Source organism: Cladosporium halotolerans (assembly GCF_011745625.1).
Source record: "Cladosporium halotolerans strain TM138-S3 chromosome Unknown Sca44, whole genome shotgun sequence".
NCBI classification, from domain to species: Eukaryota; Fungi; Ascomycota; class Dothideomycetes; order Cladosporiales; family Cladosporiaceae; genus Cladosporium; species Cladosporium halotolerans.
Window position 1 is genome coordinate 48,633 of NW_027191495.1, and position 13,591 is coordinate 62,223.

The 13,591-nt window shown below is 55.4% G+C and overlaps 6 protein-coding genes across 6 annotated transcripts; 1 reads left to right on the top strand and 5 right to left on the bottom strand.

Moving 5' to 3' along the window:
• Positions 1–923: 923 nt before the first annotated feature.
• On the bottom strand, positions 924–1,775 carry WHR41_08334 (uncharacterized protein; the record flags this gene model as incomplete). Its single annotated transcript, XM_069376938.1, has 1 exon — positions 924–1,775. One exon carries the CDS (start codon positions 1,773–1,775, stop codon positions 924–926), a length of 852 nt encoding a protein of 283 aa, XP_069225873.1.
• A 1,479-nt stretch (positions 1,776–3,254) lies between these two features.
• WHR41_08335 (uncharacterized protein) lies at positions 3,255–5,847 on the bottom strand. The gene is made up of 4 exons (XM_069376939.1): positions 4,890–5,847; positions 4,441–4,832; positions 3,962–4,380; positions 3,255–3,906 (listed from the first exon to the last, which is right to left on the bottom strand). The coding sequence occupies exons 1-4, from the start codon at positions 5,332–5,334 to the stop codon at positions 3,579–3,581; spliced, it is 1,584 nt and encodes a 527-aa protein (XP_069225907.1). The 5' UTR covers positions 5,335–5,847; the 3' UTR covers positions 3,255–3,578.
• Positions 5,848–6,219: 372 nt separating this feature from the next.
• eth-1 (S-adenosylmethionine synthase) lies at positions 6,220–8,241 on the bottom strand. The gene is made up of 3 exons (XM_069376940.1): positions 8,021–8,241; positions 7,285–7,957; positions 6,220–7,230 (listed from the first exon to the last, which is right to left on the bottom strand). Exons 1-3 carry the CDS (start codon positions 8,062–8,064, stop codon positions 6,772–6,774), a joined length of 1,176 nt encoding a protein of 391 aa, XP_069225853.1. The 5' UTR covers positions 8,065–8,241; the 3' UTR covers positions 6,220–6,771.
• An 860-nt stretch (positions 8,242–9,101) lies between these two features.
• On the bottom strand, positions 9,102–10,097 carry WHR41_08337 (uncharacterized protein; the record flags this gene model as incomplete). Its single annotated transcript, XM_069376941.1, has 1 exon — positions 9,102–10,097. One exon carries the CDS (start codon positions 10,095–10,097, stop codon positions 9,102–9,104), a length of 996 nt encoding a protein of 331 aa, XP_069225908.1.
• Positions 10,098–10,396: 299 nt separating this feature from the next.
• On the top strand, positions 10,397–11,971 carry WHR41_08338 (uncharacterized protein; the record flags this gene model as incomplete). The annotated part of the gene is made up of 1 exon (XM_069376942.1): positions 10,397–11,971. One exon carries the CDS (start codon positions 10,397–10,399, stop codon positions 11,969–11,971), a length of 1,575 nt encoding a protein of 524 aa, XP_069225909.1.
• Positions 11,972–12,259: 288 nt separating this feature from the next.
• On the bottom strand, positions 12,260–12,814 carry WHR41_08339 (uncharacterized protein; the record flags this gene model as incomplete). The annotated part of the gene is made up of 1 exon (XM_069376943.1): positions 12,260–12,814. The coding sequence occupies one exon, from the start codon at positions 12,812–12,814 to the stop codon at positions 12,260–12,262; it is 555 nt and encodes a 184-aa protein (XP_069225910.1).
• Between the last annotated feature and the right edge of the window lie 777 nt (positions 12,815–13,591).

A 13,591-nucleotide genomic window follows, 5' to 3' on the forward strand; every position in this document is an offset into this window, starting at 1 on the left:
CCGTCCGCTCGTCGACCCCTCCTTCCTAGTTCGGACGGGAAGATGCCGAGGAGCTTGGCTCGAAGCGACATGTCCTCGCGATTATGGCTGGGCATTGGCAAACGATAACCAAATGCTGACACTCCAAATGCTCCGAGCCACGAAGGCAAACGTCAACACCACCGTTTCCCATCGCAATTGCTCTCTGAAGACAAACAATACTCCCATGTCTGGAGGCCTTACTTGCTCAGCACGACCGCTTCGATCTCCGTCTAGAATCCACCCGTACCCCGCCGATGTCCGCACGGACGGGCAAACGGTCTCTTTACGTGGGACCGATCCGAGCAATCCTCCATCCGGCCCGACCATCTTGCCACCAAGGTGTCTTCGCTGACTGTTCGAGGTGAAGGGTGCACGGAGTGGAGACGGATGGTCGTCCGACATTCTGAAACCTAATCTTGCAGCGTCTGGCCGCGAACGTAGATGCTTGCCTATCTATGCCTACTTTTGGCCTGCCGTCCCATGCGTTTGCACGTGAGAATCCTGCCGAAAGTCTGATTGCAAATCTACACGTGTGAGGACGCGTCCATTATTCGGATTCGAAGACGACGAGCCGCCTCGAAGTCAGACGTGACACTACCGTAGGTGATCGTCTGGAAACAGGGAAATAGTACCGCTACGTGGCAGATCAGCGGTACATCAGATGTCATGGCTTCATGAATTCATCAAATGGTCTGAAAGAGTGGTCATGAAGAAGGCCGCTATTTCATAACTACTCAAAAGCCACGCAGAATAATATGATGGACCCACGCGACAACTCGAAGCGCCTTCGTGACGACCAAAGAGCTCGGCCATGCCATCAAAAAAGCAAGAATTTTTCAGACATCCGCATCGAACGGACCAAACACATCAAGACGACCTCGTTGGTAACTACATGAGCATTCTCAACTTTCAGGTGCTACCTTCCCGGTTTTCTTGGCTGGTGTTGCGGAGTTCGAAGCCAGTTGCTCTGGAACCCCGAAGTTGTCTCCGGCGTGAGTAACAGAGTTGCCACCAAGCCTAAGGCCCGTATAGTTGCTGCCGGTCGCGAGGTGTCCTTCGCCACGAGCAAAAGTCGAGCCAAGGTGGCTCCGCGCATGGTCGGTGGCTTGTGTGCCCGAGTAATCTCTAGATCGGTTGCCCAACAGGGTTTTTGCTACCTCGGCGAGAGCAGGGTCCCGAGAAGAAACGAGAATTTGCTTGACGGTGTCCTCTGCTTTGAACAGAGCGTCGAGTGCAAGTTTCTCGAGCTCGGGCCCGATTTCTTTGTTGTGTCCCTCTAGACGACGAACTTGTCGGTGCGCCTCTTTTAAGAACTCACCCAAGCTGTCTTCTGTATAGAACTCCAAGGGCGTAGGGCGGCGCTCGAAAGTGTATCCGTCCAGGTTGTTGTAATAATCCTCCACGACACCACTGAGAAGCTTGTAGGTGTCAACGTACGGCTTGTCCGCCTTCTCCAGCCCATTCACTTCTTCCAGCAGATCTTCCTTCGGACTGGGTCCTTTCGTGGCCTTCTTGGCAGCGCTCTCCGCATGCCTCAGTTCTTCTAGGATTTCTTTGACAGGCTTCGCGTCGATGTCGACCAGACTGAGCTTGTGGCAGGCAAGGCAAAGCTGTAGGATGTGGTGCTCAAGAACTTTGATGCGTACGGCATCCCTGCCCCAAGTCGACTTGAAGGTTGTACTCAGCTTGAACTTTCCAACTTTCCTGGCGACAGCAATCATCTGACCCAAGTCGGTCTTTGCTTGGTCTGCCATGGTGCGATTCTTTGCAATATAGGAAGGGCAAGGAGGACGGCGAAAGGGTCAAGGCATTTGGCGTTCTTACACGGTCCGGAAGAGCACCACCATTGCATGAAGCGCAAGGCTTGCATCGTGAGGCTTTCAGCCTTGCCTGCAGACAAGGCAACTAATGCAAGCCTCGTTCGCGACTGGCGCAACATCAAGCTCAGTATCTAGAACTTACCCTGTGCATGAGGATCAGGTGAGTCTCTGGCACATACGAAATGCATGCACCACAGAAGCGCAGAGCGGCTACGAAACATGCAGAAGGCACCAACTGGCCGAGGAAGGTACTGGAAACGACTCGGACCGGTGAGGTGATGGTTAAGGACTGATACCATTTGACAAGGCACCTTTGCAGACCCCCATCACGTCCCGTGTTGCACCTCGGTAAGCCATTTGGACGCGGCCTCTTCAGCCACTGCACGGCTGAGATGCATCGATGCGCTGGCAGGTAGCTTCGCACGAGGCTGAGAAGCTCCTCGCGTCTTGAAGATTATACTACCTCACTGTGCTATCTGTGGCAGGTCAGAGCTCAAAGCTGACTTGGTAAGACTTCAGCTGTTCAGTTCATAAGATGTCATTAGAGAATCTGCTCGTGATGTCCAAACAACCAACCAAGGTTGTTCTCGTCCCGTGACACCTGAGCGCAGAGTTTCGGACACCACGGGACGTGCCGTGAGCTTTGCTCTTCTGCGTAGGTATCTGGTCGGCACCGCATGTTTGGCCGCTTATGCTGGGTCCTTAGAATCGCAACTGGATGTCCTTCTGTGACGTTGTGGGTCGGAGCTAGACTCGGTGCTTCATATCAAAGGATATGCCGTTTAGCGAGTGGAGCATGAAACACAGTCACGGCTTGCGTTTGGCACGCTTGAAGGAAACTGGACTTATAGGCACTCTTTCGAGTCGAAGCGTGACCTGGTTTTGGTCATGAGTGAGACTACCTTAAGGAGCAGTTGTCTTCTGTGCTGACACCGGTCGTCTTCATGCTGCAAAGCAATCCTTGGCGCTTTGAGGTCGACATTTGGAAGAGCTTCATCGATGTTGATCTGGCTTTCTTGGGGAAGCTTGACAAGGCCTGGCTGGAATGATATTGTTTGCCTCAATGTTTCCTCCTGGGCTGGCCCATTCAAGCCTACTGAGATTGGATATCAGTATCTATGGAGTCCAAAGCATCTCGTGGTTTCGGGCACGCAAAGCGTATCCGTGAATCAGGGCATACTCCAATGGACAAACCGAATGCTCACCAAGCTGTTCAAAATGGCACTCTACATCTCATAGTCCATTTCCTGCAGCCTTCCCGCCCGCAGTGACAGAAGTTTGACTCGTCATGGGAGCACTGTCCCGCAAATGCACACTGTTCATTGAGATCGCCGAGCGGCTCGAAGAGCTTGGATCACGATCGCGCCCTGGTCCCGCATAGTACGCCTCTTGCTCATTTTGCTGCAACATGAGTTTGCGAAATGATTCTTTGCATGACTCTTCGAATTAGGCACATGGCAGCAGCAATTCTATCAATGTCGCTTGCCATCGTGATTAAACATCTCTGATTCCCAACAAACGCCGTTCAGGCGGATCTGGTGGTATCACTTCGCTCACTCCGCCTGATGCCTACATTCTGCCTGGAATCCAAGGAGATAGATCCCCGTCACCGTCCCAACCCGAATATACCTATGGCGACCAATTTTATTTGGGAATTCCCACCCGTCCAGTCCCTCGCCGACATCCAAGCTCTTGCTCACCCTTATCCCATTCTCCAACTCTCTATCTACCATCGGTTCAAGCCTTCGCATCCTCAACATGGACCGAGTGCGTCAGACTCGCCGCCCTTTTCGCTCCCTCTTTACTCACATCATCGATCGTCAGATGATTCGCTTTCGCATCCTCAACAAGCGCGTCAAGACGTGACTCTCCGCGACGAGTCTGCCAAGGCCTCGGGCCGCCGTGGGCGAACATCTCCTCGATCTCCTCGAGAGTCTTGTTGGCCGTCTCGGGGTACGCGAGGTAGAAGTGGGCGGCGGCGAGGAAGCACATGATGCCGAAGATGATGAACATGGCGTATTTGATGTTGATGAACCCGGGTGGGATGTACAGGCCGAGAGCGAAGCTGCATTTTTGGTCAGCGGGTATAGCTCTTTGAAGTGGGTTTTGGGGAGACCTACTTGAAAAGCCAGTTCCCAATCGCGGCAATAGACATGCCGACCGCGCGCGTCTCCAGCGACCACACCTCTGCGGCGTAAATCCAGCAGACGGGCGCAAGCGTCATCGCGTAGACGATGATGAGCATGTAGGAAAAGGCGATCACGGCATTCGCAGGAGAACCGGTGAGTTCAATGGGCACGTTCCTATCGCCTTCGACGCCTCCAGGCACGACTTCGCCCATGGATAGGAGGCCGCCCACAATGATGTGGCAGACACCCATCGCAAGAGCGCCGTAGATGAGGAGAGGGCGTCGGCCGACTTTGTCGACGTAGAAGAACATGACGCCGGTGAAGATGATGAAGAGTGCGTATTGGACGCCGGAAGCGATCAGCTTGGTGTTTCCCTTGAGGCCGGCCATGGCGAAGATGTAGACGACGTACTGCAAAGGTGTCAGCTGGTTCTTGATCAGAAGTCTACCGATGTGGATTCGACGACTCACGTAAGTCATCACGTTAGCGCCACTGTTTTGTTGCCACATTTGAACCGTAAAACCCGCGAATGTCCGTTTCCACATTCCATTGTAGACGAACTTTCGCCAGCCTGGGGCCGATTGTCTTTCAGCCTGGAGGGTCATTTGGATATCCTCCCATTCTGCGACAACTAGGGGGTTGTTTCTGTCACCTTGAGCCTGAATGCCAGCTAGGATCGCGACAGCCTCTTCGTTGCGGTCCTTCATGGCGAGCCAGCGAGGCGACTCCGGCAGGAAAGGCAGACCGATCATCAGAAAGACGCATGGCACGAACTGCATGGCCCAAGCGACGCGGAAAGAGGCGCTGCCGGGGATGAAGCTGCATCCATAGCCAATGAAGTACATAATGAAGATGCCCCATTCTGACAGCATGTCAGTCTATGTGTCTCAAATTCAATCCCGTTGGACATTGACTGTACCAATAGCAAGTTGCTGAATGATAATTAGAGCGCCACGCTTCTCCCTCTTCGCGATCTCAGCTAGGTAAACTGGAACCTGAGAGCTCGTGATGCCAACAGTGATACCGTTAAGCACGCGGCCAGCGATGAGCATCCCAACACCAGTGACAGCAGCTTGGACCGCGGTGCCAATCAACCAAGGCACACACGCGATAGCGATGGAGTTGCGTCGCCCGCACCAGTTGGAGATCGGACCAGCAATAACGGAGCCGACAACGGAGCCCGCGGCGAGAGCTGCTCCAATGGAACCTTGGATGATGCCGGCCGGATTGTCGAAGTAATTTCTGTACTGCGGAGTGCCGATGATGGCGGACATGGAGGAGATGTCGAAGCCGAACAGAGCGCCGCCGAGTGTCGCGATCACCGCGACGAACCACGGATTGTAGATCTTCGGTAGTTTCATCATGTTTTCGGTGGTTGTGCCTGAGAATGGCACCCAGCAAGTCAACGTATAGTCCCTTTTGGAAATAGTTGGGGTTGGGAATCAGCGCCCATGAGTCGCGACGGAAGGAGGAGCTGTTCTCAGGTACTGGCAGCTGTCCAGCTGGTTATATGCATGTTGACTCCTCCAGCCATAGCGACACTGCTCCCCCAACTCGGGTAAGTGGAGAGCAACCCCAGATCCGAATCAACCGACCCCATGGCTGAGCTCGCTCGCTCGCAGCAGCAGGCGTGCCATGTGCTCGTCCGTCAGACAACTCAAGGATTCCAGCCAAGGATGTGATCCTAAGAGCGTAGCTGCGTCCAATGTTTATCAAGTAAACGTCTCGCTAGCGCAAAGATAGGCGGGGAATCTCCATCTGGGGTAGAGCGTGTTCCTGGGCAGGGATCTGGCTAGTGCTGAAGAGGACATGATATGGCAGTCATGTTTGGGAGGCTGCCAGGCTGGTAGGATGCGCGTGGCTTTGACACCCGGCTTGGCTGCTCGAAGGCTCCTCCTCCTCCTCCTCCGGGACAAGCAGAGGAGCATACAGGCTATATTACTTGCAGGATCCCGACACCGCTTGGCAAGCGTCATGCGTATGAAGAGTTGGCTCCACACCATTGGTCTCGTTGTCCAGTCTGACTGTACGGCGCATGACTTGAGACACGAGTGATGGCGCGGCTCCTCGACAAGGTCAGCTCCGGAGTCATGTGACTCGTACTGATGTTCCCAGGGACTGTCCGGACAGCATTTGTCGTTGATGACATCCAAGACGAAGACTGATGAGTTTGAAAGGCACGCCCACCGCGCGCTTGGCCAGGCGTTCGAGTTATAAGCCACCTCGCAGTGACATAGGGGAAGGATCAGTGTGTGATAGAATGAAGGACTTTAGTGAGGTTCAATATATAAGAATAAGTTAGACCCCAGTAAAAGCACACTGTAAAAGGAAAATAAGCCAAAAAAGCCCTTCCATTCAAACCCAGCGGCGCGAAAAGGATGAGAGACAAGAGCTCACTCCTCCCCATCTCGATGTTCGCTGCGGCTCAAGAGATGAATGTTGAAGCCATCTCCGTGACGCCTACGCTAAAATTGATCAAAATTCTTTCGATGGAAAAAAAGTCGTCGACTTCGTTTCGTTGCCCCCTCCCGTGATTTTTTCGTCCAAGCAAAACGCTCGCGCAAAATTTGGTATCTTTTTGTTAAGAGCCCACCCAAGATCTATGTTGAATAACGCTTCACATGCCCAGGGTGAGCGCGCTGTGATCGCATTGTTAACGCTCATGCAATCGTGTCTAGGAAGTTGTTGTTGTTGCTGATGCTTTTTTGAGGTTGTTTTTTTCCACTTCGTTCAAATCAAACGCCGAGACCATGCCAAAGAGATTAGTGGTATATCATGCTTCAAGACTGAGCTCAAGCATTCTAGTACTTGAGGGTCTTGGGCTTCTCCCAGCTGAAGTCCTGGTTGGAGAAGTGGCCGTTCTTGGCAGTCTCGCGGTAGATGGGCTTGGCGAGGTCGAGCTCCTTGACGATGACACCAGGGCGCATGTCGAAGTTGGCGTTGATGATATCAACGAGCTCCTTGGAGCTCTTGTCAGAGGTGCCGTAGGTCTCAACGAAGACGGAGAGAGGCTCGGCGACACCAATGGCGTAGGAGAACTGGACGAGAGCGCGGCGAGCGAGCTTGGAGTGGACGAGGGACTTGGCGACCCAACGGGCGAGGTAGGCAGCAGAGCGGTCGACCTTGCTGTAGTCCTTGCCGGAGAAGGCACCACCACCGTGAGCACCCCAGCCACCGTAGGTGTCGACGATGATCTTACGGCCAGTCAGACCGGCGTCACCCTGGGGACCGCCAATGATGAAGAGACCAGAGGGTTGAATCTGCGCGGAACATTAGTCAAATGTCAACATGAACAAAAGCAAAAGGTCACTCACGTGGTAGACGGTCTTGTCGTCAAGGTACTTGGCGGGGATGACCTTCTGGATGATCTTCTCCTTGATCTCCTTGCGGAGCTGCTCAACACCAATCTCCGGGGCGTGCTGGGCGGAAACGACGACGGTGTCGACGCGCTGGGGAACGACAGCACCGTTGTCGTGAGCGTACTCAACGGTGACCTGGGTCTTGGTGTCGGGGCGGAGCCAGGGGATGGAGCCGTCGTTGCGGGCATCGGTCATGGCCTTGTTGAGCTTGTGGGCGAGCTGGATGGTGAGAGGGAGGTACTCGGGGGTCTCGTCGGTAGCATAGCCGAACATGATACCCTGGTCACCGGCACCAAGCTTCTCAAGAGCCTCCTCGTAGTGAAGACCCTGGGCAATGTCGGGGCTCTGCTCCTCAATGGCGCACAGAACGTTGCAAGTCTTGTAGTCGAAGCCCTTGTCCGAAGAGTCGTAGCCAATGTCCTTGATGGCGTCACGGACGACCTTCTGGTAGTCGACCTTGGTCTTGGTGGTGATCTCGCCGAAGATCATGACCATGCCGGTCTTGGTGGCAGTCTCGCAAGCGACCTTGGAGAGAGGGTCCTCCGCGAGGCAGGCATCGAGGACGGCGTCGGAAACCTGGTCGGCGATCTTGTCGGGGTGGCCCTGGCCGACGGACTCGGAGGTGAAGCTGGAGAAGCGGTCGTTAGGCAACGTGGTCGCTTGGGGAGCTCATTTGGCGCTGGTTACTCACAGGAAGGTGTCGGCCTTGCCGTTGACGCCGTTGGTGTGGACCATGGTTGCGGCTTGTGATTGGGGGTGGAGGGGGTGGGAGGGTGGTGAGAGTGACAGTGATGAGAGGGAGGATGGAGGGCTGGAGAGGGTTGTGGTGGTGGTGGAAACAATATCAAAGGCAAAGAAAGCAAAAAGGGAAATGCAGCGACATGCCACCAGCCCACTCTGCGCCTGCGCTGCTGCGAACTGCCGACCCTCGCCGCCCCAAAATTTCTTGTGCCCGTCGGCCAATCACGCCATCCACGCCCCTCACGGAGCACGTCGGGCGTTGAGATTTGAGCCCCTCATGTCTGCTGCCCCTCGTCTCTGCCCATGCGCCGAACCCTTTGCCCGCGGGTTAATTCACTTCGCATTTCCACATTCATCCCATCTGAACGCGTTCAATCACGGCACATCCAGCACAAATGCTTGCAGAGTCACGTGGCATCCGCATTGGGCCGCCATGGAATGCAGACAGACTAGCGCCAGCAGCGTTTGCAGGGGCGCTCGGTTACAGCAGTGATTCCTCCTCTCAACCGTTGCCAACTCGCCGATGTTCCCGAGAAAATCGCATCTCGGTATAAGCCCAAGTCGTACGTCTCCGCAATCGCTTGTGGAGTCGTACCACACTATCCATACATCATTACTTCGGCCTTGGCATTTGCGTCCATCCTTTCGTCTTCGTCAGACATTGGTGCAAGCTGTACACAGGTTATCAGATGATGTTCCGGAAATACCGGATGCCATGTTCCTGTGCAGATTGATACAAGGTTAAGGCGAAGGTTTCTAAACGAATAGCTACTCATGACGTGAGATTCGCTTACGCACCCAAGTCGGGGAGCTTTCATCAATGGACTCAAAGTCAAGTTTGGCAGCCCCAAATGCAGCTATATACAAAAACAATGCTATTTGCACGGGTATCTTGTATGACAATGATAGACACCAAACGCTCAAACAATGCGAGCAAGCAAGACCTCATAAGGTCGACATGTACTCTAGCGCCTCACTCCCCAGCCCATGCACGCACTGCAAGCAACAATGCATCATCGCACACCACATACTTAGTGTCCCTCCATGTTCTCTAGAATGCCCTGAGCCACACCCTCAGGAGTGGGTTTCTCAGCAACAACGTCCGGCTCGAACCCAAACTGCTCGATCAGGTATTGCTTTGTCGTAGGGCCAATGGCAGCGATTCTCGTCCTCATCGGTGCAGACATAACCTCCCTCAGCGTCTGGCTGAACTTCCCACTGCCCGTCTCCAACCACCCCAAAGCCATAAGCATAGCCTCGCAGCCCTGCGGCGAGAAAACCACCACCCACTGCTCCTTCACCTTCGCCCTCTTAGCTTCCTGGAGCAGCTGCGTGAAGTCCTCCTCGAACGTCGCCATCTCCCCCGTCTCGTACACAACGAGCTCAACCATCGCCGTGCGCTCCGCAGGCGGCAAATCTTCCGACGCCAGCGTCTTCGGGATGATGTCCCGCCTCTGCTCTCCCACAGGAAACAGAAGCGGCAACCGCCTGCCATCCAAATGCGTCACCTCCTCAGACAAAGTCCTCTGATGCTCCAGAATGAACTTCGCCAACGCATCCCCATTCCCTGTCTCCTCCCCGACAACCGGACACGGCAACCCCAGCGCCCTCACACCATTCGCCGTCGCAGGCCCAACGACGTAAATTGGCATGAGCGGATCGAACAGCATCCCCTTCTTCGCCGGATCCAGCTTCGCGACGACAAACGCAAACGCATCGACCGCCCTCTGCGACGTAAAGACGATCCCGCCATACCGCTTGGCGGGGTTGTGCGTGGCCTTCTGGCGCGCAGTGGCGGGGCTGCCGCCGGCGAAAGCGAAGCGCTCGGCCGACAAGCGCAGCTTCTTCAGCGTGTCGTCGCGGAACATGTGCTCGAGGACGGGGACGAAGATGGGCCTGAAGCGGCCATTTTCGAGCGTCTGGAAGTGCGATTCGTAGGCGTCGTTGGGCGAGGAGATGGTCTTGAGCAGGTAGATGGGGATTTGGTCGATTGTCAGGTCGTGGAGGGCGGAGGTTACGGTGTCCATGGTTTTGGTTGTTGCCTCCAGTGCTCTACTCTTATTTTTCTTTTTCTTCGTTTGGAAGGTTTTGTTGCTTGGATTAATTTTGAGACATGCGCTGTAGGACCGCGGCAGCCGAGATGGCTGCAAGCATTGGGGCTCCCTGAAGAGGAGGCACTGTGATTGGCTTTCAAAGTCGACCCGCAACGCGCGCGCGCGCGCATCGAAACGCGTGCACGTCATAGCTCTCGATGGATTCTAGTAGGCGAAAGATAATCTGTCATTGACTACAGCGCACCACGATATTCCTTACACACCAGCGCATCATGGTCGCAAAGAAACAAGATCAAGGCCTCAGCGAATATGAGCTCGCGCGACAAGAGAAGATCGCGAAGAACCAGGCCCTTCTTAAGCAGCTGCAGCTCGATGCGCAGCAGACGGGCATAGGCTCGAAGCCCAAACCGTCCTCTACGGCTGGGCAGAAGCGCAAGAAACCGCAAGAGAAGAAAGTGAAAGAAGAGATCGTGCCTCGGAGATCATCTAGAAGACTTCAGGGCATTGTCGCAGACTCGGAAGTCGCACGACAGAAGCAAGAAGAGGAGGCGGAGGCGTTTCAGGAACAGCAGAGGGCGAAGCGCATGCGAGTGAGCGACGATATCAACCTCGTGGATGCGGTTGTCAATGGAAGGACTTGGAATAAGGCGGGCAACTGGCTCACTGCTGCCGGGCCGGCCAACCCGGGAGAGCGGACGTTTGACGTACAGGATGTCAAGGACACAACGGACAAAGAGCTACGGGAGATACGTGAGCGCATGAGCAACTTGCAGCTTTGGGAGGGAGCGGAGCCGAATAGGATCAAGATCACTCCAGAGCGGATATACAGTCTTGGCTTGCATCCGACCAAAGACAAGGCGCTCGTATTTGCTGGTGACAAGTTGGGCAGCCTCGGACTGTTTGACGGGTCACAGACAGCACCAGAACAGATCAAGCAGGAGGCCGACGATGCTGATGAAGATGGAGACGAAGATTTCGAGCCAGCGATCACAACCTTCAAGATCCACACAAGAACAATCAGTGCTTTCCAGTTCGCACCACATGACCAGAACGCCTTGTTCTCCGCTTCGTACGACAGCTCGATACGGAAACTCGACCTCGCAGAAGGCAAAGCAATTGAAGTCTACGCACCCGAAGACAAAGCGGCCGACGACCCCATCTCCGGCGTCGAAGTCAGCCGCCTAGATCCAAACATGCTCCATTTCGCGACCCTCAACGGCCAGTTCGGCATCAAAGACATGCGAGTGCCCACCCACGAAACCATCGAACTCTTCCAGCTGTCCGAAAAGAAAATTGGCGGCTTCTCCCTGCACCCGGCGCAACCGCACCTGGTCGCAACCGCCTCTCTGGACCGCACGATGAAACTGTTCGACCTGCGCAAGATCTCCGGCAAAGGCGCGAGCCGCATGCCGTCCCTTCTCGGCGAGCACAGCAGCAGCCTCAGCGTCAGCCACGCCGCGTTTAACGCCGCGGGGCAAGTCGCGACGGCCTCGTACGACGACACGGTGAAAGTCTACGACTTCTCGTCGCTCACGGACACCAAGCCGGGCGCGCAGCTGTCGGAAGCCGAGATGGAGCCCAGCACGGTGATCCCGCACAACAACCAGACGGGCCGGTGGGTCACGATCTTGCGCGCGCAGTGGCAGATGCAGCCGCAGGATGAGGTGCAGCGGTTTGTGATCGGGAATATGAACAGGTTTGTTGACGTGTACACGAGCAAGGGGCAGCAGTTGGCGCAGTTGGGCGGCGATGGGATTACTGCGGTGCCCGCCGTGGCGAAGTTTCACGATTCGATGGATTGGATTGCGGCGGGCACGGCGAGCGGGAAGTTGTGTCTTTGGCAGTAAAGAATCCGATCGTATTCCGAGTTCAGGGATTGAGGTATTCTGGTGAGATTTGGACATTCAAGCATGGCGTCAAGGTAGGGTGTCGGTTTAAGGGTCAAGAGAGTGAATCGTATGATTATCATTGTATTGTTATCCGGGTTGAAACCCTTGTCGTTACCATTCTATGAGCTTTCCAATAGAAATGCTATTGTACAGTATGTACCTCGCTAATGCGCACTTTCTGTGCGAAATCATCTACCGACTTCCTGATTCCTCCATTCCACACCTAAGCAGCTCCCTCCGAGCTGCTTAAGAGTACTGCCAAGCGCCAGCCTGGGTAGAGTTGGAGGTGAGAGCGTCGAAGCCAAGGCAGCCGTCATCGAAAGAGACGCCCTCGAGCTGGACGAAGACCTTCCAGGAGCCCTCGTCGGACTCGCAGGGGCAGGCGAGCAGGCCGCCGTTCTCGTTGGAGAGGATGCCGAAGCCGTTGCCGGGGTTGGTGCTCCAGCCGGTGACGATGGCGCCCTCGGGCATGGCGGCGGAGTGGGCGATGGTGTACTTGACGGCGCCGGTGTCGGGCTCGACGTAGACCTGCTGGCCGCCGGGGACGACGACGCCCATGCTCAGGGAGCCCTCGCCGCCAGCGAAGGTGGTGGTGTTGCCGGCGGGGCAGCCGTCGATGTCCTTGACGTTCTCAGGGCAGTAGGAGGCGGTGGGCTTGCCGAGCCAGAGAGACTGGCCGGAGGCGGAGACGCTCTGGTAGTGGATGGGGGAGGCGGAGCGAGCGGAGGTCAGGCCAAAGTACTGGGCGGAGGCAGAGGAGAGGAGGCCGGTGAGGGCGGCGACGGTGGCGGTGGTCTTCATTTTGGGTGGTGGGTTGGTTGGGTTGTTTGATTGGTGGTTGGTGTTGAGATGAATTGACTGATGATTTTGATTGAGTCGTTGTTGGATGAGGAGATACAATGGAGGATCTGGAGAGGATACTTATACCTTCTACTCTCATGTGGCACCCGTTGGCACCTGCTCGTTTCTCGTGTCCGGAAAGGACGTCCCCGAGGCCTCTGTGATTACTTTCGCGCGGTAGCACAACGATGGCAGACCATCCCTCCACCGCAAGACCCGTGGTCACAGGCTAAGATTGAGCGCTGCGCGGTTTGTGGAAACATACAAGAAGATCTCTCGTATTCTGCCCGCTACCTATCCACCGGCATGTAGCAGCGTCCCTAAAAAAGGATATGACGCTGATCGCAGCGCGGAGCGAAGTCAAAACTACGCGCATAAGGGTTTAGCAGGCCGTCGGTAAAGCTTCGGCAAGGGCTCGTCTCATCTCCTGCCGAGCGGAGTAGCAACTTCATGCGGCTTTGTTTGCACCTCAAGAGCGCGGACGCTCCCCCACAGCAATATCTGATGGGCGCGGCGGGCGGGGTGCGCAGACATTCCCTGTCGACAATCTGTCATTATTCAAGAGTCGCGAAAGCACGCAGGCGACCGTTGGCGGGCCGGTGCAAGTGGCAATGGATGTCGTTGCCGAGGCTATGTTTAGCACAAAGTTGGGCGCATACCAAACTGAGGCGAGTCCGGCTCGCGCGTGGTGCAACGCTGATCACCTCGACCGCTGTCGTGCTACCAGGACCTGAAGAA

Bases quoted from the DNA above. Each gene is read 5' to 3' on its own strand.
- WHR41_08335 (XM_069376939.1), bottom strand. From the start codon at position 5,334: ATGATGAAACTACCGAAGATCTACAATCCGTGGTTCGTCGCGGTGATC. The intron at 4,833-4,889 runs GTACAGTCAATG...ACATGCTGTCAG, and splicing joins CATTCAGCAACTTGCTATTG to AATGGGGCATCTTCATTATG. The intron at 4,381-4,440 runs GTGAGTCGTCGA...ACACCTTTGCAG, and splicing joins GCGCTAACGTGATGACTTAC to TACGTCGTCTACATCTTCGC.
- eth-1 (XM_069376940.1), bottom strand. From the start codon at position 8,064: ATGGTCCACACCAACGGCGTCAACGGCAAGGCCGACACCTTCCT. The intron at 7,958-8,020 runs GTGAGTAACCAG...CCGCTTCTCCAG, and splicing joins GGCAAGGCCGACACCTTCCT to CTTCACCTCCGAGTCCGTCG. The intron at 7,231-7,284 runs GTGAGTGACCTT...TGTTCCGCGCAG, and splicing joins ACGACAAGACCGTCTACCAC to ATTCAACCCTCTGGTCTCTT.